The sequence below is a fragment of the Heteronotia binoei genome, chromosome 1, assembly GCF_032191835.1.
Source record: "Heteronotia binoei isolate CCM8104 ecotype False Entrance Well chromosome 1, APGP_CSIRO_Hbin_v1, whole genome shotgun sequence".
NCBI lineage: Eukaryota > Metazoa > Chordata > Lepidosauria > Squamata > Gekkonidae > Heteronotia > Heteronotia binoei.
In genome coordinates this window covers 8,826,352-8,846,781 of record NC_083223.1, presented here as the reverse complement: position 1 = coordinate 8,846,781, position 20,430 = coordinate 8,826,352, and the positions used below count along the sequence as shown (strand labels likewise).

The following is a 20,430-nucleotide window of genomic DNA, read 5'->3' as shown; positions in this document are numbered from 1 at the left end:
ATTAGAATGGTTTTATTGTCATGACAAGTCTAGAACTCTGATTTCTTAAATGTATTATAGCTAAAAGTACACTTACTTTGATACAACCAAACAGCATATCTTTTGATTGAGCCAAAGAAATGGGACAATATTTGCATCCATCATTATTATAAGCTCAGAGAATGTTCCAAATTCAAATATAAAACACACACTCAGGGTACTGTCTATTTGAACTATTCAGATGTTTACAGAACCTTTAAAAACGACTGACGCCATCTTTTCTGTCAAATCGCGTAGAAAATAAACCTTAAGAAAAGCTTCTGAAATCCCATTAAGGTATACCAGCTTGTAAAGCCGCAAGCAGTTTAATACATAATTTCAGTGGGCCCTTTGATAATTGAAAAGGGTTACAGCATGATGCTGCAATTAATATCTTTATGACATTTGTTAATTACAGCCTTAATTGTTAGCTGAAGGTGGATTACCTTATCTCACCGAGTTACTATTAAGAAATGTGCTTACATTGCTATTAAACTAAATTTTACACCGAGGCGGCTGCAGGTGTCTCGATATAAAAAGAGAATATGGGTACTGCTTTATTAAAGTTGCATGTTGGCCATTTAAAAAAACAATTGGTCTCCAAATATCTGGTCATTCCCATAAGGAACAGTTATACAGAGCTGGCAGATAAATGAGCAAATTTTAAAACCTTAATGAGATCGAGTGAATTCAGCCACCAACTTTTAGCCCAATGCTCCTAGAGTATGCATGTATACACACCATTACACATTACCCACACAGAGAACTGCAGGCTAGAAGCAAATGACTTTCCAAGAAACAAGCTAGGGGTAAAAGAAAACAAAATGGCAGGCAATGGTCACATCTGTGGATTTATTAATGAATTTGCCAATGAAGCCCTAGAACAGGTGGGTAAAGGGGTCTTCCAAAGATATCTTACAGGTGAGCCCTTCAGGACTAGGGTAAAATTACATTACTAGATACCAAAAAAGGGCCCACCTAACCATGATCAAAGCTGCAGTGATCAAAACGGATTGGATGGATTTAAAATTAGCGTCATAGCAATATTTATGATGCTCCGCGCAACTCAACGAGCTTCTCTGGTTCTGATTTTCAGCAAACGCTCCTGTCTGATTAACTTGAAAATTAGTTCCAATGCCCAAATTCAGGGATGGGACTGCCTCAACTTAACTTTATTTACTTATTTATATTATTTACTGTCTGACTTGGGCTCGAGGCGGATTACGCATAGCGAGTCAGCACCATCAACAAAATGGGACATTTAATAATGAATCAGGATATCAGAAGGCTGAAACCACAAGACTTAAATTGTCAAAGACACACACACACCAAAAAAAACAAAACCCCAACCGTATCACACAAAACATTTTGTTGATTGTACTGACTCCTTATGTGTAATCTGCCAAATTCGTGTACGGTGCTCAAAAAGAGTTACTGGTAGAGCACAAAATTCTGCTTCTGCACCAACCTCAGCACAGAACATCTGCTCTAACAGCAGGCAGTATACCAAACTATTAATCAAAGCGAGTGTCGCTGATTATCTATCTCACCCTCTCCGCTAGGTCAAGGAATGCAAGCTAGGAGGAGGCGTGGGAGGCATGCACAGATTTCCTACTGCTAGTAATGATCTAGAACACAGAGGGCGGAAAAACTTGACTCTTGCGCCCCATGCAAAACTGCATTGTGTGGCAGGGCTATGCCCCGATTCTTTAGAAGAACGCTTCCGCTAGATTCACAAGTGCACAAAATTTCCTAATCGCATGGCAGTTTTTCGCATTTCGCACCATATTTCCTGTCCTCTCTGCCGTTTTCCCTTGCCATTCATACGTGGGAGTCAAAAGCGTTAAGTACCTTTGGCTTTTGGAGAGAATGACTCTCGGCTCGGGAGATGTATCAAAAAGCAAAGCCTGCAGTGCCATACCAAACTGCTCTCTCAAAAACCAGCACTTGTTATTCTGCAGTAATGTCTTAAAAAGGTATCAACTGCCACACAGAGCTACAATCTTTTTCTCATCTTACGTGCCAACGGCACAGCTGTCCTCCAGAACAGCACTTGTTCCGTTCACTGAGGAACTCTTGTTTCTCCTAAAAGGAAGTTCGTTGCTAACTGTTGCTATCTCCTGTCCACTTCAACTACAGAGACCAATGAAACCTGTTTTCCAAGGACATTCACTGAAGCTAGAAGATCTTGTGTTTTCAGCTGGGCAATGTTCTCACCAAAACTTAACTGCGCTTGGGATACCCTTGCCACAATCCTTGATTTTCACCTCCACCTGTAAAAGGTTTTAAAAACCTGACCCCGCCCCCCTCCGCCCTAACCATCTTCAGAGAAACACCTGCTTTCCACTTGAAGCAAATACGGGGGGCGGGGAAGGGGAGAAGTTGTATCAAAATGGCAGTCGGGCGTCTTAAGAGAAATGTCACAGTGAATTCTTCTTGTTTGTAGGAAAGTCATGTAATGCGGCTCATGCTTTTTAGTAAAGAATGTTAAAAAGAGAGAGAGAGAGAGAGATTAAATTTGCAGTGTTTTAGCACTCGGCTGACCTGGGATGGTGGTGGTGAAGCTAGAGCTACTGTCCTCCACAGGTCCAAAGAAATCAAGGTTCAGAAGAGTGGAACCTCCATTAGCTTGGAATTCAGTGACCGTATTGGTAGGCAGCCATATAGAAGGTAAGCCAAGGGAGGGATTTATGTGTAAAAAGGGGGTAAGACACACACTTGAACATGCCAGTTAAAATTAGTACTCAATACACAGTTTTTAATAATAATAATAATAATAAAAAATAACACAATTAGTGCTTACAAGGTAAAGTTTGCAGATTTCTAGAAGATGTTAACAAGCCCGCGTATGTCGTCGCATACAAAACGCAGCAAGGAGTTCGACACCGGTAACCTTAGAGCTAGCCCAGTTTTCCATTTTATTTATTTATTTATTTATTAAAGAAAAAGTGGACAGAACCAGAAAGATCCCCAAAGAGATGTACCCAATTAAAGGGAAACGTTTACGATTCAGAACCATTTCTCTAATGCCACTCCCTTCTCGCGGCTAGTGCAGAGCTTAAGGGAAATTGACCGAGGTCTGTTGACCGGCTTTTAAATAGTGGGTTGTCAGCAGTTTGGCACAAAAAAATGCGAATCACGTGGTAACAATGGTTCCAAAACATATCCAGCTTCCTCAGCGGTAAAACTTGTTCCCCTTTAATACGGAATTATTAAAAGCAGAAAAATCAGAAACAGATACATTTTTAGAGAAAGTATTAGAAGAAAGCATGATGAATTGACTGAAGTAAGAAGACACCAGACAAAAGCAAAAGGGCTCATCCAGGCTTTCCTTCTTGATAGGAGTCACAAAGCGATTTCTGTCCCCAAACGAGTAATACCGGCATGGTCAGGAATTAGGGCAACCCCCCAAAACGTTTTAACCAAACCGGCTGAGAAGCGGTAACACGAACCACCGTCTCTCCCAGCTCATTTCGTTTAGAGGCTTTTTGATCGGGAAGCCCTCACGGGCTTTCTCAGAAACATCCACTGTCTTGCGATTCACAAGAAGCAGCGGTTTTCACAACACGAACGAAATATCTATTTAAAAATCGAGCGCGCTAGCATTTTGACGTAAGTGATCTCCATGCAGCTTTGAATGAAATCTCTTTTAGAAAATGCACCTCTGCTGAAAACCGTGTTTGGTCAAAACCACCCCGGTGTGATTTTTTTTTTTGCCATCCGGCGTTCGAGAAAAAAAAGTCGAAATCCCCCACGAGTTTGTTAAGAGTCAAAGTCTGCGGGGTAAAAAAAAAACACTTAAACTTCTTTAGTCATCGAACGCCTAACGGGTCTGCTTAAGCAACACAAAAGTCAGCGTACGCCTTACCTTGCTTTTAATTGGTCACCGCTAAACAGAAAGAAAGCCTGAATTTCCAAAGTTAATATAGTTTTCTTTAAGAAATCAATCACTCAATCAGCAGAGAGATGTTTGTCTGAACTTTGTAGCTTTCTTAACTCTAGCTCTGGTGCTAGAGGCTCTACGGAGAGACGTACCATCTAAAGGGTTAGTAAGGCCACTGCTACTCCAGTCAAACTGAACAGGTGGTAGAGATTCCTAGAGTTGAAAAGTCAGAAATCAGATTTTTACACTCACGTAAACCAAAAAAAAAAAGGTCACAGCATAACAAAAACGGCTCATGTGAAGTTCTCTGGCATGCAAGAAGCTAAAAGGCAGCCCTCGAGGAAGGGAAAGCACGGACATGTTCTCGGTTTGCCACGATGTCACCAAGCGGTGTCTTGGGTACCCAGTACGTTAAGTAAGGCTCGAGGACGACTTCAGAGGCGTGCTGGGACAGGACAGGTAAAAACGAGCAAGGTGCTACTGCCCCAACTCTATGAGTAAGAAACCTGAAAGTAAGAAACCTGAAAGGTTAATATGCAATTAAAGGGTCAAACATTAAAGACAAAGTGTAAAATAAATCATAAACCAACATACATTTAAGGGCCCATCATAAGCCTCTGTCCTATGTACCATCACGAAACCACAATGAGAACCCACTCAACTTGACCTGACGCGTTTCGACCTAGACTGGTCTTCTTCAGAGGTCAGAAAGGGAAGTACACCTATCGGCTCATACTACAGAATAGAATACCACAATAGAACAATGCTGGACCACTTTAATGAAGTAACACAGGCTTAGAGATATCCTTGAGGCCTCTTATTCTACAGCCTTATGTCTTAACCAAGGGCATATTGCATCCAGTCTTATTGTATGCCTCATGGTCCAGTCATAACTCTTGGCACATAGGCTCTGACCTTACACCTATCTTGATCAATTCTGGACCGTGCACCATACAATAAGACACTGGATGCAATATGTGTGCCCTTGATTAAGACATAAGGCTGTAGAATAAGAGGCCTCAAGAATATCTCTAAGCCTTTGTCGCTTCATTCAATTTCCTTGTGGTCCAGCACTGTTCTATTGTTTTATTCTATTCTGTAGTATGGGCCAATAGGTGTACTTACCTTTCTGATCTCTGAAGAAGACCAGTCTAGGTCGAAACATGTCAGGTCAAGTTGAGTGGGTTCCCATTGTGGTTTCATGATTGTACGTAGGAGAGAGGCTTATGAGGGGCCCTTAAATGGTTTTAGCTTCCTACAATAAATACATGTATGTTGGTTTATGATTTGACACTTTGTTTTTAATGTTTAGCCCTTTAATTGCATATTGAACATATGAAGCTGCCTTCTACTGAATCAGACCCTCGGTCCATCAAAGTCAGTATTGTCTACTCAGACTGGCAGCGGCTCTCCAGGGTCTCGAGCTGAGGTTTTTCACACCTATTTGCCTGGACCCTTTCTTGGAGATGCCAGGGATTGAACCTGGGACCTTCTGCTTCCCAAGCAGATGCTCTACCACTGAGCCACCGTCCCTCCTCTAACCTTTCAGGTTTTTTACTCCAGTTTCTGGGTTAAGTTTCTTTCCCTTCTTTGTTTTCCCCAACTCTATGAGACCCGCTGCAACGTTGGGCCACCTTTCCGGGTCTGTTATTCGGGCAAAGTAGGGAGATGGCACTAGCAGAAACAATTCAGGTCAATGAGGCAGAAAGGATTCACTGTTCTTTGGCCCCAGCCCAACACACCATTTATTACGGATGTAAAACTTGGTGGACTTGTACCCACAAAGAACCAACAGGATACAGAATCCCCCCCTTCCCTCTCCCCATTCCACAGTCCCTTTAAAGCCCTGAGGATACTTTAAAGCCTTGTGCAGATGAACAGGGACGGGGCGAAGGGGTCAAAGGGCTGCGGAGAGGAAGGGCAAAGGGGGTGAAGTCTTCCCCTCTTTTCCCTTTGTGATGGAAAGGGGGGGGGGACAAATCACCCCTTTCCCCCTCCTCTCTGCAACTTGTCATGAGCAGAGGACTGGTGACCGTAAAACTGAAAAGAATCGCATATGGCGGCTAGAAATCCTTAATCTTTTGACCCTTTGTGGGGTATGTGGTAATACTACCATCTTTGGCAACTTTTGAAAGGATTCCCTATAAAGCAATTGAGGAAGGGGCAGGCAATTTCCGTCGGAAATGGAGGATGCTCTTCAGAGAATTAGTCAGTTTCTCCTAACAGTAAGACCTGGATGCACTTCAAGAAGGGGAAACTGAAGTCCCCACGCTAAGGCACATACACTCCGCCAAAGAGCTAGCTAGAGGGATGCCTCCTATTTTAGAAGACGACAATGGATTTATATTCCACCCTGCACACCCTGAATCTCAGAGCAGTTCACAATCTCTTTTATCTTCCTCCCCCACAGCAGACACCCTGTGAGGTGAGCTCTCACAGCAGCTGCCCTTTCAAGGACAATTCCTGCGAAAGCTATGGCTGACCCTAGGCCATTCCAGCAGCTGAAAGTGGAGGAGTGGGGAATCAAACCCGGTTCTCCCAGATAAGAGAGCTATGGCTGACCCAAGGCCATTCCAGCAGGTGCAAGTGGAGGAGTGGGGAATCAAACCCGGTTCTCCCAGATAAGAGAGCTATGGCTGACCCAAGATCATTCCAGCAGGTGCAAGTGGAGGAGTGGGGAATCAAACCCGGTTCTCCCAGATAAGAGAGCTATGGCTGACCCAAGGCCATTCCAGCAGCTGCAAGTGGAGGAGTGGGGAATCAAACCCGGTTCTCCCAGATAAGAGAGCTATGGCTGACCCAAGGCCATTCCAGCAGCTGCAAGTGGAGGAGTGGGGAATCAAACCCGGTTCTCCCAGATAAGAGAGCTATGGCTGACCCAAGGCCAGTCCCAGCAGCTGCAAGTGGAGGAGTGGGGAATCCAACCCGGTTCTCCCAGATAAGAGAGCTATGGCTGACCCAAGGCCAGTCCAGCAGCTGCAAGTGGAGGAGTGGGGAACCAAACCCGGTTCTCCCAGATAAGAGAGCTCTGGCTGACCCAAGGCCATTCCAACAGCTGCAAGTGGAGGAGTGGGGAACCAAACCCGGTTTCTCCCAGATAAGAGAGCTCTGGCTGATCCAAGGCCATTCCAACAGCTGCAAGTGGAGGAGTGGGGAATCAAACCCGGTTCTCCCAGATAAGAGAGCTATGGCTGACCCAAGGCCAGTCCAGCAGCTGCAAGTGGAGGAGTGGGGAACCAAACCTGGTTCTCCCAGATAAGAGAGCTCTGGCTGACCCAAGGCCATTCCAGAAGCTGCAAGTGGAGGAGTGGGGAATCAAACCCGGTTCTCCCAGATAAGAGTCCGTGCACTTGACCACTACACCAAACTGGCTCTTTAACACAGAGTTCCTTCCTGTTTCAAAAAACACAATGGGATAGAGAAAAGCCCGAGGTTCTTTTGCTCCACGTGCTGGGACTCACACGAAAGCTGCTCCAATTTCTACCAGCTGCCCCCTGCTCTGGACTGGGAAGAATCAGCACGAAAGCTGTAGTACGCAGTACCGGCAAATACAACTACACACATGCAAAAGAACTGTCTACAGGAAATAAATCCCAACAAGAACTCTTTTTGAGATTTCCCCCGGAAATCTTGGGTCAAACCAAGAGTATGAAGGGCAAATAGGAGGGGGGAATCTGCAAAGGGGGGCAGAGAAGAGCACTCCCTCCCCCGACAAAATCCCCCCCATATTGCTGTCACGCTGGCAGAAACACATCCTCAAAGCCAAACACGTGGAATCAAATTAAATAAAGCGTGTGTCAGTGTGACGTTTGCCCCTCTTGTGCTCTTCCCTTTTTAGTGGCACTTACTCTGCTCCCCCCATACCTTTGCTATTTCTATTTTATCGTATTTATAGCACGCTATAGAACAGGAGCGGCCAAACCAGCTTAACGTAAGAGCCACAAAGAATAAACATCAGATGTCTGAGAGCCACAAGATACGAGTGTCAGAAGTTCGAGAGCCACGAGACGGTAGGGAGGGAGGAAGGAAGGAAGGGAAATAGATGGGGAGAGGAGTGAGAAGTGGAAAGAAAGCGACTTTAACTTTAAAGGCATTCTCCAAGCCTCTGACTGGCTCGGCGACGTGATCTAAAGAGACCAATGCCTTCTCCAAGCTAGCCGACAGGGCAGCGGGGGCTTCGAGAGCCACACGATATGTGTGAAAGAGCCACGCGTGGCTTCCGAGCCACAGTCTGGCCACCCTTGCTATAGAATCTCCCTCTTTGATACAGTCACCAAGCAGGGCAGGTTAAAGAGCATCAACAGTTTGTTTAACGAAACTGTAACGCTTATGGTCAGGGAGGAAAAGATTTAAATGCAACCATCTAAAGACTGCAGGCGTGAGACTCTAGAGGGTGGAGGGAACAGAATCTGCCCAGCGTTTTACAAATAATTCCAACATGATCCAAAACGTACCAATGTGAAGATCCGCTCATTCCGGGCATTACTAAGCTCTAGGGCCTTCCCTGGCAAAAGGTGCTACCCATAGGGCGTAAAAACACATGAAGACAAGGGCTGTAAGCCGCTGTTCTATTCTGGAAACCTTCTCATTCAATTTGCCCCCCATTCTGCCTAGTACCCCATTCTTCTCTCTCCGACCAGTTCTGGGACCTATGCAGGGACGGTGGATCAGTGGTAGAGCATCTGCTTGGTAAGCAGAAGGTCCCACGTTCAATCCCTGGCATCTCCAACTAAAAAAAGGGTCCAGGCAAGTAAGTGTGAAAAACCTCAGCTTGGGACCCTGGAGAGCCACTGCCAGTCTGAGGAGACAATACTGACTTTGATGGACCCGGGGTCTGATTCAGTAGAAAGGCAGCTTCATAGGTATGCAGAAGCACTAGAAAAGACCAAGGAGTCCAGCAGAGCCTTAAAGACAAACAAAATTTGTAGCAGGGGTATGAGCTTCCCTGAGTCATTGCTCGCTCCTTCAGATAAGGGCCACTTGGACTCTTGCTCTTTTTGTGCTACTATTGGGTGGAATTCTAGCGGGAGCTCCTTTGCATATTAGGCCACACACCCCTGATGTAGCCAGTCCTCTGAGAGCTTACACTAAAGAGCCTTGTGAGCTCTTGGAGGACTGGCTACATCAGGGGGTTTGGCCTAATATGCAAAGGAGCTCCTGCTAGAATCCCACCCCTGGTTACATAGACAGACTAACATGGCTTACCCATCTTGATCTGGCTACGCAGCAGATCTCCAGAAAAAACTCCAGAACTGGTGGTGACGGAAGGGTGGGTTGGTGGCTCTGACGACAGTCCTCTAGAATGCTCCTGCCGCAGCTGTGATCTGCGTGCAGAGGAAGCAGTTGCCCTGGGGAACTGTGTTGCCACACAAATGCTGCGCCTTGTTAATTAAACCTAACATTAAGCCAGCACAGCGCCAGTGCTACAAAAAGAGGAAAAGCCAAACAGGCTTTTAAGACCGTAGCTAGATCAGGGCTGCATTCACAAACAATGAGGTCACTGGGTGGAAAAGAGGTGATGGAGCTCATCGGCATAACTCATTTGCATTATGCCACGCCCCCCACCACCAAAAGCGCATCAGAAGTAGTGAAAGAGAGAAAGAAAAATGAAAGGAAGGAAGGCAGAAAGAGAGAGAGAGACAGGGAAAAAATGTGAGAGAGGAAGGGAGAGGTAGGAAAAAAGACGGAGAAAGGTGTGAAAGAAAGAAGAAGGAAGGAAGGTAGACCGAATGAAAAAGACAAAAAGACAGAGAAAGAATGGAAAGGAGAGGTAGAAAAAAGATGGGGAGAAAAGTGTGAGAGGAGGGAGGGAGGATGAAAGGAAGGAAAGGGATGGAAGGGAAGGAAGGAAAGAAAGAAAGAAATAAGGAAGGAAGGGAGGGAGGAAAGGAGGGAGGGAGGGAAGGAAGGAAGAAAAGGAGGGAGGGAAGGAGGAAGGGAAGGAAGGAAGAAAAGGAGGAAGGGAAGGAAGATGGGGAGGGAGGGAGGGAGGGAGGGAGGGAGGAAGGAAGGAAGGAAGGAAGGAAGGAAGGAAGGAAGCAAGGAAGGAAGGAAGGGAGGGAGGGAGGGAGGGAGGGAGGAAGGAAGGAAGGAAAGGAGGAAGGGAGGAAAGGAGGGAGGAGGATGAAAGGAAGGAAGGGAAGGAATGGAAGGGAAGGAAGGAAGATGGGGAGGGAGGGTGGAAGGGAAGGAGGAAAGGAGGGAGGGAGGAAGGGAAGGAAGGAAGGAAGTGAGAGAGAGAGAAAGGGAGAAAGGAAGGAAGGAAAAGAGGGAGGGGGGGGAAAGGAGGGAGGGAAGAAAGGGAGGGAGGAAAAGAGGGAGGGAGGAAAGAAGGGAGGGAGAGAGAGAGGAAAGGAGGGAGGGAGGAAGGGAAGAAAGGAAGGAAGTTAAAAAGGGAGGAAGGATGAAAGGAAGGAAGGAAAAGGATGGAAGGGAAGGAAGATGGGGAGGGAGAGAGGAAGGGGAGGGGAGGGGAGGGGAGGGGAGGGAGGGAGGGAGGGAGGGAGGGAGGGAGGGAGGGAGGGAGGAAGGAAGGAAGGAAGGAAGGAAGGAAGGAAGGAAGGAAGGAAGGAAGGAAGGAAGGAAGGGAAGGAAGGAAGATGGGGAGGGAGGGAGGAAGGGAGAGAGAGAGAGAGAGGAAAGGAGGGAAGAAGGGAAGAAAGGAAGGAAAAGAGGGAGGAAAGGAAGGGAGGAAAGGAGGAAGGGAGGGAAGGGAGGGAGGGAGGGAGGGAGGGAGGGAGGGAGGGAGGAAGGAAGGAAGGAAGGAAGGAAGGAAGGAAGGAAGGGAGGGAGGGAGGGAGGGAGGGAGGGAGGGAGGGGAAGAGAAGGAAAGAAGGGAGGGAGGGAGGAAAGGAGGGAGGGAAGGAAGGAAGGAAGGGAAGGAGGAAGGGAAGGAAGGAAGATGGGGAGGGAGGATGAAAGGAAGGAAGGGAAGGAATATAAGGGAAGGAAGGAAGATGGGGAGGGAGGGAGGAAGGGAAGGAGGAAAGGAGGGCGGGAGGAAGGGAAAGAAGGAAGGAAGTGAGGGAGAGAGAAAGGGAAGAAAGGAAGGAAGGAAAAGAGGGAGGGGGAAAGGAGGGAGGGAGGGAAGAAAGGGAGGGAGGAAAAGAGGGAGGGAGGAAAGAAGGGAGGGAGAGAGAGAGAGGAAAGGAGGGAGGGAGGAAGGGAAGAAAGGAAGGAAGTTAAAGAGGGAGGAAGGATGAAAGGAAGGAAGGAAAAGGATGGAAGGGAAGGAAGGAAGATGGGGAGGGAGAGAGGAAGGGAAGGGAAGGGAAGGGGAGGGGAGGGAGGGAGGGAGGGGAGGGAGGGAGGGAGGGAGGGAGGAAGGAAGGAAGGAAGGAAGGAAGGAAGGAAGGAAGGAAGGAAGGAAGGAAGGAAGGAAGGAAGGAAGGAAGATGGGGAGGGAGGGAGGGAGGAAGGGAAGGAAGGGAGGGAGGGAGGGAGAGAGAGAGAGAGGAAAAGAGGGAAGAAGGGAAGAAAGGAAGGAAAAGAGGGAGGAAAGGAAGGGAGGGAGGAAAGGAGGGAGGGAGGGAAGGGAGGGAGAGAGGGAGGAAAGGAGGGAAAGAGGGAAGGAAGGAAGGAAAGGAGGGAGGGAAGGAAGGAAGGATCAGAAGCCCACCAGAGTGCTGTATTTTTCAGATCTGGATATCAGGGAGCTGAAAAATATCAATAATCCTAGTTCTCAAATACCCATTCGGTACAATTAAAAACAGATCTGCTGCTCCGGTGACCTCCACCCACAACTGAGGCCTGGTCACAACCCTGGACTTCTTTGGTCGTCTCTCATCCAAGTACTAACGAAGGGTGGCCCCTGCTTAGCTTCTGAGATCTTGGGCCATGCAGATCAGACAACCTATGTAAGCCAGGACCACCACACCTTTCGATTGCCTTCAAATCTGAGGGAACGAATAGATTACAGGAGGTACTCCTTCCACCGTCAAAGACCTCCCGGCTCATCCCCCTCAAAGGGCAGCCTAGTGTGCTATGAAATCTATTGCTCCAAAGATGTTCTCCTTAAACAAGCAATACGCAAAAAAAAGGGAGGTCTTTATGGATATGTACCAAAAGTTCTATGGCAGTTTTTGCGTGTGCATTAAGGGCCGCCAAGTCACTTCCGACTTAGGGCAACCCTACGAATGAATGACCCTCCCCCCCCCCCGCCCCACAACAGCCTAGCACTGTTAACAGCCCTGTGGTCAGGTCTCGCAAACGGCCGCGGCCTCCTCGACTGAGTCGATCCACCTCCAACGGGGCCCCTTTCCCTGCTGCCTCCACCGTTTCCCAGCTTTTCTGCCATTCCAAGTGACTTTGCGTGATGTGACCAAAGTTACGACAAGCCTCAGTTTAGTCGTTTTAGCTTCTAGGGAGGAGTTCAGGCTGCCATGAGGCGGTCTGTTATTAAGGGCAGAGGCTCGGGGTCAAGAGTAGCTCGTTTATTGTGTAGAAAGCAGAGAACAGTGAGGGCAAAAGAGCTCAGAGTGGCCTCGAGGAGCTGTTCCTTTCCCCGTCGGTAGACAGCCGGGGGGGGGGGGGGGGCTTCGTTCCGAGACACCCTTTCCGTCGCCCCCGGCCAGGTTCCAAAGGAGTGGTGTGGGGAGAGGAGGCGTGCCAGGGAAGCCAAAACCCCAAAAGGCCCCGAGCCTTTGCCAGGCAGATGTCTGCGGCACGTACAACTCAAAGCCGTTCGGCTTCAGCACCACGAAACGCCCACCGAAATGGATTTTACTATCTTTTACCTGGAACTGATCAGGCGCACATATGTTCATCTCTGGCGACACAGGGGGAGTCTGTCCTATGGAAGCTATTTTCTCAGCAGCAGATATTGGTTTCAGAGGCTCCTTGGTCGGCTCTAACATACCCTAGAAATTGAGAAGAAGATGATGACGGCATTGGATCTATATTCCGCCCTACACAGTGAATCAGAGTCTCAGAGCGGCTCACCATCTCCTTTCCCTTCTTCCCCCACGACAAACACCCTGTGAGGTAGGTAGGGCTGAGAGAGCTCTCCCAGAAGCTGCCCTTTCAAGGACAGAGTCTCAGAGCAGCTCACAATCTCCTTCATCTTCTTCCCCCACAACAGACACCCTGTGAGGTAGGTAGGGCTGAGAGAGCTCTCCCAGAAGCTGCCCTTTCAAGGACAGAGTCTCAGAGCGGCTCACAATCTCCTTCATCTTCTTCCCCCACAACAGACACCCTGTGAGGTGGGTGGGGCTGAGAGGGCTCTCCCAGCAGTTGCCCTTTTAAAGACACCTCTGCGAGAGCTCTGGCTGACCCAAGGCCATTCCAGCAGCTGCAGGTGGGGAATCAAACCCGATTCTCACAGATAAGAGTCCACACACTTAACCACTACATCACTACACCAAACTGGCTCACATAGGTCAGAATCTGATTCTTTTAGGGGCAGCACGCAAATTTCTCCAGGAACAATATTCCCCAACAGCCTTTTTAGGATACCTAGATGACTATTTAACAGAAAAATCAAGCAGGTTTCTACAACTTCCCCAAGAGGGGGGGGGGGGGAAATCAAAATATTGTTTTCTGAAGCTGGCCATGATCAATAACAAGTGATTAACAGGAATGTTTTTACTAGTTGCTGCATTTTTAGTCTGAATTTATGTTGACAAGAGTGAAGAAACACAAATAAGAACATAAGAGAAGCCATGTTGGATAATGCCAGTGGCCCATTCAGTCCAACACTCTGTGTCACATAAGAACATAAGAGAAGCCATGTTGGATCAGGCCAATGGCCCATCCAGTCCAACACTCTGAGTCACATAAGAACATAAGAGAAGCCATGTTGGATCAGGCCAATGGCCCATCGAGTCCAACACTCTTGTGTCACACAGTGGCCAAAAAAACCCAAGTGCCATCAGGAGGTCCACCAGTGGGGCCAGGACACTAGAAGTTCTCACACTGTTGCCCCCCCGCAAGCACCAAAATCTTGATTCTATTTTTCTCACCAAAGAGGAACTAATTACAACCAAATTACACCAAAGAGGAAAAACAGGTTACTCACCTGTAATTGATGATCTTCGAGTGGTCATCTGTGCAGTCACACACATGGGGTTTTCCTATCAGGACGAACCCTACCTCGGAGATTTTAAAAAGCTAGCCTAGGCGTTATTTTTGGCGCGCACTCCCTCTCGCTCTGGGGAGCAGGCATCCACTGCGCATGCCTGTAGCGCGAGGGAGGCGCCCAACCCACTCAGTTTCTTTCCCCGCCGCTGACATAATAGGAGCGCGGATATATAAGACAAGTAGCCAGCAGCGGGGACGGCTGGGCGGGCGTGTGTGACTGCACAGATGACCACTCGAAGATCATCAATTACAGGTGAGTAACCTGTTTATCTTCTTCGTGGTCTCTGTGCAGTCCCACACATGGGTGACTGATAAGCTGACCTGCAAGGCGGTGGGTGCTGGCACTAGAGTTGGAGGAAGAAATAGTGCAAAGGTTAGTGCAACATAGTCAGCACATTATAGGCTATAAGGTAAGTAACTACTCACCAAGCCCGGACCAGCTTCTTAGTCAAAGATGGAGCGAAGAACTGCCTGTCCGAAGGATGCATCCCGCCTAGCACGAACGTCCAAAGCGTAGTGCATGGCGAAGGTCGAGGAGGAAGACCAAGCGGCAGCAGCGCAAATGTCCTCCATGGATACACCCCTGGCAAGGGCAGATGACGTTGACAAAGCTCTTGTAGAATGAGCTCTTATGGCAGATGGGACTGGTTGCTTCGCGAGTTTGTAGCACAGCTCTATAGCAGCAACCAACCATTTTGATAGTCTCTGTGTAGATATCTTTTTTCCCTTATGACGGCGGCCGTAGGCCACAAAAAGTCTGGAGTCTGTGCGGAACGATGCAGTTCTATCTATATAAAAGGCGAGTGCTCTTCTCACGTCTAGACAGTGTAGAGCTTCTTGGCCCTTATCCGTAGGCCGTTGGAAAAAAGCAGGTAAGGTAGTGGTTCTATGCAGATGGAATGCGGAGACCACCTTCGGTAAGAAAGCGGGATCTGGCCGTAACACCACCTTATCATGGTGAAACATGGTGTAAGGCGAGTCCGCTCTGAACGCGCAGAGATCACTTGCTCTTTTAGCAGAGGTGAGTGCAACTAAAAGTGCCGTTTTCCATGAGAGGAGGTGAAGTGGTATCGTAGCCATAGGTTCGAAAGGCGGTTTTACTAGTTGGCTAAGCACTAGTGACAAACTCCAGCTAGGATACATTTGCCGCAGTGGTGGGTGCAAATGTAAGATTCCCTTTAAGAAGGATTTCGCAGCAGGGTGTGAGAAAACAGTTCGACCCTGTACATGCGGGTGAAAAGCTGAGATTGCTGCCAGGTGCACCTTCAGAGAGGAGTACGTAAGGCCCTTTTCTGACAAATGCAGTGTATACGCTAAGATTTGAGGCATGGAAGCCGAGGAGGGGCTGAAATTATGCTTGGTAGCGTAGATGGAAAACCTTTTCCATTTCATGGAATATGACTTCCTTGTTGACGGTTTCCTTGCATTAAGGAGAACGTGTCTTACTCCTTCAGGAAAGTCTGAGAACATATCCTCCAGGCCGTTAGGCGAAGCCTGTTCGGGTCGTGGTGCAGAACCCTGCCCTTCTGCTGGGACAGGAGGTTGTGTGCCAGAGGGAAGTGATGGTAAGTGTTTTCTGACAGGAGGAGAAGGGTTGTGAACCATGGCTGGCGTGGCCACCATGGCGTCACTAGAATGCAATCTGTGTTGTCCAGTTGAATTTTCTGTATGCACCGTGTTATTAGCGGAAAGGGAGGGAAGAGGAAGTGTAGTGGACCGGTCCACGTTTGTATGAAGGCATCCCCTGCAGACTGTTGTGAGGGCGGACCTCTCATAAAAAAGATCGCACACTGTGCATTGTCTGGTGCAGCAAACGCATCTATTGACGGAGTTCCGAATTTCCGGAATACTGGCAGAAGGTATGACCGGTGGAGTGACCACTCGTGGTCGTTGATGGAATATCTGCTCAGTCTGTCCGCTTGAATATTCTGTACGCCAGGAAGGTGTACCGCAGTGAGGTGGATCTGATGGGCAATACTCCAATGCCACAGGTGCATTGCTCTTTTGCAAAGGCGGGTGGATGCTGTCCCTCCTTGCCTGTTTATATAAAAAACCGTCGCCACATTGTCTGAGGCGATTTGTACGTGTAGGCCTTGAAGAGATGGAAGAAACGATTTTAACGCTCTGTGAACAGCTAGAAGCTCTAAGCAATTGATGTGGAGCGACTGTTCGTACGGTGTCCATTGCCCCTGGACCGTGAGTACGTCGAGATGAGCTCCCCAGCCCCATCTCGAGGCGTCTGTTGTAACCACTGCTGATGGGCTTGGCCGTAAAAAGGGCATTCCCGCAAGCAGGTGAGCTCGAACTGTCCACCATTCGAGCGAAGGGAGGATGTGGTTTGGAACAGTGAGGATCGTTCCTTGAGATTGGTGTTGGGGTCGAAACGCGCGGACGAACCAGATTTGTAGGGTTCGCATGCGTAGTCTTGCGTGTGTCAGAACTGCCGTCGTGGCTGCCATAAGTCCTAACATGCGCTGAATGTTGAAGGCCGCTTGTTTGGGTTGTTGCATTATTTGTGTGGCCAGCGTCTGAATGGAGGATATCCTGTCCACAGGAAGATACGCCTTGTGGTCCGTGGTGCACAAACGAGCCCCAATAAACTGAATGTCTTGAGTTGGGGTAAGGTGTGACTTTTGATGATTGACCTGGAGGCCCAGGTTTGCTAGGAGCGCAAGTGTGATGGAAATGTCCTTCATCAACTGCGTCCTTGAGGCTCCCACAAGGAGCCAATCGTCTATGTATGGGTAGGTTGCAACGCCGCGTTGTCTGAGGTATGCTGCAATAACCGCCATACATTTCGTGAATGTCCGTGGTGCCGTGGAAAGTCCGAAGGGCAGAGCTCGGAACTGGTAGTGGTTGTTGCCAACGGCGAAGCGCAGAAACTTTCTGTGGCATTGGTGTATTGTCAGGTGGAAGTATGCGTCCTGTAAATCTACCAGTGCCATCCAGGAGTTTCTGGGGATTAAGGGCAGAATCGATTGTAAGGTGATCATTCTGAATTTTCTGTGGCGGATGAATTTGTTTAGGGCTCTTAGATCCAGAATCGGGCGCTGTCCCCCATCCCTTTTCGGGACTAGAAAGTACCTGGAATAAAAACCTGTCCGATGATACTGGACTGGGACAGGCTCTATAGCCGCTTTGGCTGTTAAGGTGTCTATTTCTTCCTGAAGGGAAGGTGATGGGGGAGTGGAAACAAAATGATGTCTTTTTGGTGGTGCTTGAAACTCTATGGAGTAGCCCCTCAAAATAATGTTCAGAACCCATTTGTCCGTGGTTATTTGTTGCCAATTGTCGAGAAATGGAAGAAGTCTGGAGACGTGCTGAATTGGTAGAGGTAGAAAGTCAAAGAGACTGCTTTGATGAAGATGCAGCCTTTTTAGGTGGTTGTGGTCTCTGCTGTCTCTGGTTAAAGGATTGCTTTGGAGGAGGAGCCTTACGTTTCCAGTATTCAGATTGTCGAGGGGATCTGGAACGTTTGAAGGGCGTTGGTTTCCATGATCTGGGCTTATAGCTCTGTTGTTGTTGTTGCTGTTGGGCTACCCCCAATCTTTTCGCTCGTTTGCGGCTGTCGTCCACGGTGGACAGTATATCGTCCGTTGTGGCATTAAAGAGACCTTGTCCATCGAAGGGAAGGTCTTCTATTTTGAATTTTAGATCGGGCTGCAACGAAGAGGATCGAAGCCAAGCGTGTCGTCTTAGGGCAATTGAGGCGGCCATCGCCTTGGAAGTGCACCCCACAGAGTGACGGATGGTGTTTATCTGTTGCTTTGAAATCCTGTTGAGCTCCTGAAGCAGCTTGCAGGCTTGTTTCTGGGAGGGCTCAGGCAGGGCAGAGACGAGCGTATTCAGTTGGGAGGAGATATTGTGGGAATACGCGGCGAAGTATGCTAGGTAATTGTTGATTTTGGCAGTTGCCGTCGAGATTGAATACATTTTCCTTCCAAGAGTATCTAACTTCCTGCCTTCCTTCTCAGGGGGTACCGGGTGGCGGGTCTGTTTAGTTTTAGAAGACGAATGCACTATCAGAGAATTCGGTGCTGGATGGCTAAATAAAAATTTCGAATCCGGTGCTTGGATCCTATAAAGGGATTCAATTCGTTTTGAAGTTGGGGGAATGGAGGCTGGGTTGTCCCAAGCTTCTTTGATGGCTTCTAGGTGTACCGGCAGCATCGGCAGAAAGGAACCAGCAGGTAAATCTGAGTGCACCAAGTCGTGTACCACGTCTGTCACCTTGGGTGCATCCGAAGTAAGAGTTACGTTAAGTGCAGAGGCCATATTGGCAATCAAGTCCAGGTATGTCTTTGCCCCTTCGGAAGGTGACAAATCCGCGGGCTTGGCGATATCCGAGGCGGGGGACCCAGGGGACATGGACTGTATCGAGTCCGATGATTGAGCGTCGGATTCAGCATCAGAGTCAGGTTCGGGTTCAGGTGGGTCCGGTCTGGTTGGAGTCGTGCTTTTGGGTTCCACTGGAATCGCACCTCTAGGTTTAGAAGTCGAAGTGGAAGGAGTCGGAGACGGCTGTTTCGGTAGTTGCTTGCTCCGTTGGACAGGAGTCGCTTCCTTGGATGGGTTCCTGTGATAATCGGTTCGGTACCGAGAATGGTGGTATCCGCAACATGCATGGGATTCGATGGAAGGAGACCTTGAAGCATAATGGCGTCGCCTCGGGGACACGGATGGGGACCGAGATCTCGGGTTGTAGCGATGGCGGTCCCTCCCTCTACTAGGGGATCTCTCCGGGAAACGCGTATGATGGTACCGATATCTCTCTATGCTGGGGGACCTGGCTGGGAACCGATGCGTATCGAAGTACCTGTAAGCGTCATGTTTGTACTGGATGGGATTCGACATATCGCGGAACGATCTAGGATTGATGTGGTGTCGAGTCCACTGTTGCGGGTCTCGAATCGGCTCCAGAGCAGGGTCTAGCATGGATCCTTGCGGGGAAGGGGATCGGGACGGAATAGGAATAACTTCTTCCGTCTGCTGGTGCGGCGACTCCGTAGCCGGGGTGGTCACTTCCTGGGTGTCGGATCCGGGAGTGGAGGGCTCGCATTGCGATTCGGGCTCGTTCTGTTGTTCGGAAGATTTCCTCGAGTCCCTCGGAATCTTCGGGTCCTTCGGGTCTGTCGGTTTCCGCGGAGCCTTCGGATCGGACGGTTTTCTCGAATCCTTCTGGCCCTTCGGGTCGGAATGCTTATGTTTCTTAGTGTGCTTCCCGCCCTTTGGTTTAGTCGCCGCGGCCGTTTGTTCTGACGTTCTCGCGCCGTCGCCGGCTTTCGCGGCATCGCCGGACTTATGCTTGCTGGGAACAATGGCCACTGAAGCTGCCGACCTTGCGCCGTCCCCTTGGGGAGTCAGTAGGGGGGGCGACTTACTTGCTGACGAAGATTGCGACATATCAGGCTGGAGCACAGACTCCATTAAGTGGCTTCTGAGTCTAGCGGCTCTGTTTTTGCGCGCCTGTTTGCAGAATTGAAGGCAATGCGCACAGGCGTCCACTTTATGGGATTCTCCCAAACAGAACAAGCAAAGCGAATGCCCGTCCGATGTAGGGATTTTCGCCCTACAGCGCGAGCACCTTTTGAAGGTTATTTTACTGTCCCTTCCTTCCATACGCCCGGGGGGGGGTGGGGGTGGGGGAAGGGAGGTCTGAGGAAAAGCGGGGAAGATATTTATCTAAATTTTTTTTTTTTTTTTTTTTTTGAAGATAAGAATATGAAGAAATAGCGAAGGATGAAATAAGAGGAAACTTGAAGAAACGGAGGCTAGATATCTGAGGTAAGTGAGGAGCGCAACGAGGTAGGACTATCCCGGGCGGCGGTTGGAAAGAAACTGAGTGGGTTGGGCGCCTCCCTCGCGCTACAGGCATGCGCAGTGGATGCCTGCTCCCCAGAGCGAGAGGGAGTGCGCGCCAAAAATAACGCCTAGGCTAGCTTTTTAAAATCTCCGAGGTAGGGTTCGTCCTGATAGGAAAACCCCATGTGTGGGACTGCACAGAGACCACGAAGAAGATCTAATCATAAGCCCATTAAGCCAAGACCCATTTTTTTTTTGCTTATATATTATTTTAAGGCGTTTTATTGTGACAACTACTGATGAAACAATCTGTCACACAATGCTGGAAGTCTGAGATGCAGGATTTTTTTGTTTGTTTACGAACACTCAACAGAAGTTAGACAAAAGATTTGTGCAAACAAGACACACGCCCACATTTGGGAAGCAGGAGACAAATTTAGAATGAGAATGTTTAAATTTAGCACTTAAAATACTGTGTACAAATGTACTGCCATGAAGAAGCAGAAAGAAAATTAGTTTTCAATGTAAAAGGAATATTATTGTATCCCAGCCAAAGCTACCTTCACTGTATTCCAGACAGGGTTTTAAAATTGTATGTAATGAAGGCGGTGTTAAGGAGAAAAATTTACTATTTTATAATATATAAAACA

General features: G+C 48.5%; 1 protein-coding gene across 1 annotated transcript in view; it reads right to left on the bottom strand.

The window, feature by feature from the left end:
* Nucleotides 1–20,430, bottom strand: part of AFTPH (aftiphilin) — an 84,434-nt gene that overhangs the window by 14,176 nt on the left and 49,828 nt on the right. Inside the window, exons 7-9 of the mRNA XM_060230680.1 lie at nucleotides 12,637–12,759; nucleotides 4,054–4,114; nucleotides 2,563–2,646 (exon numbers count right to left, since the gene is read on the bottom strand). Of these exons, the coding sequence (XP_060086663.1) occupies nucleotides 2,563–2,646; nucleotides 4,054–4,114; nucleotides 12,637–12,759 (268 nt within the window). The remainder of the gene's footprint in view (nucleotides 1–2,562; nucleotides 2,647–4,053; nucleotides 4,115–12,636; nucleotides 12,760–20,430) is intronic.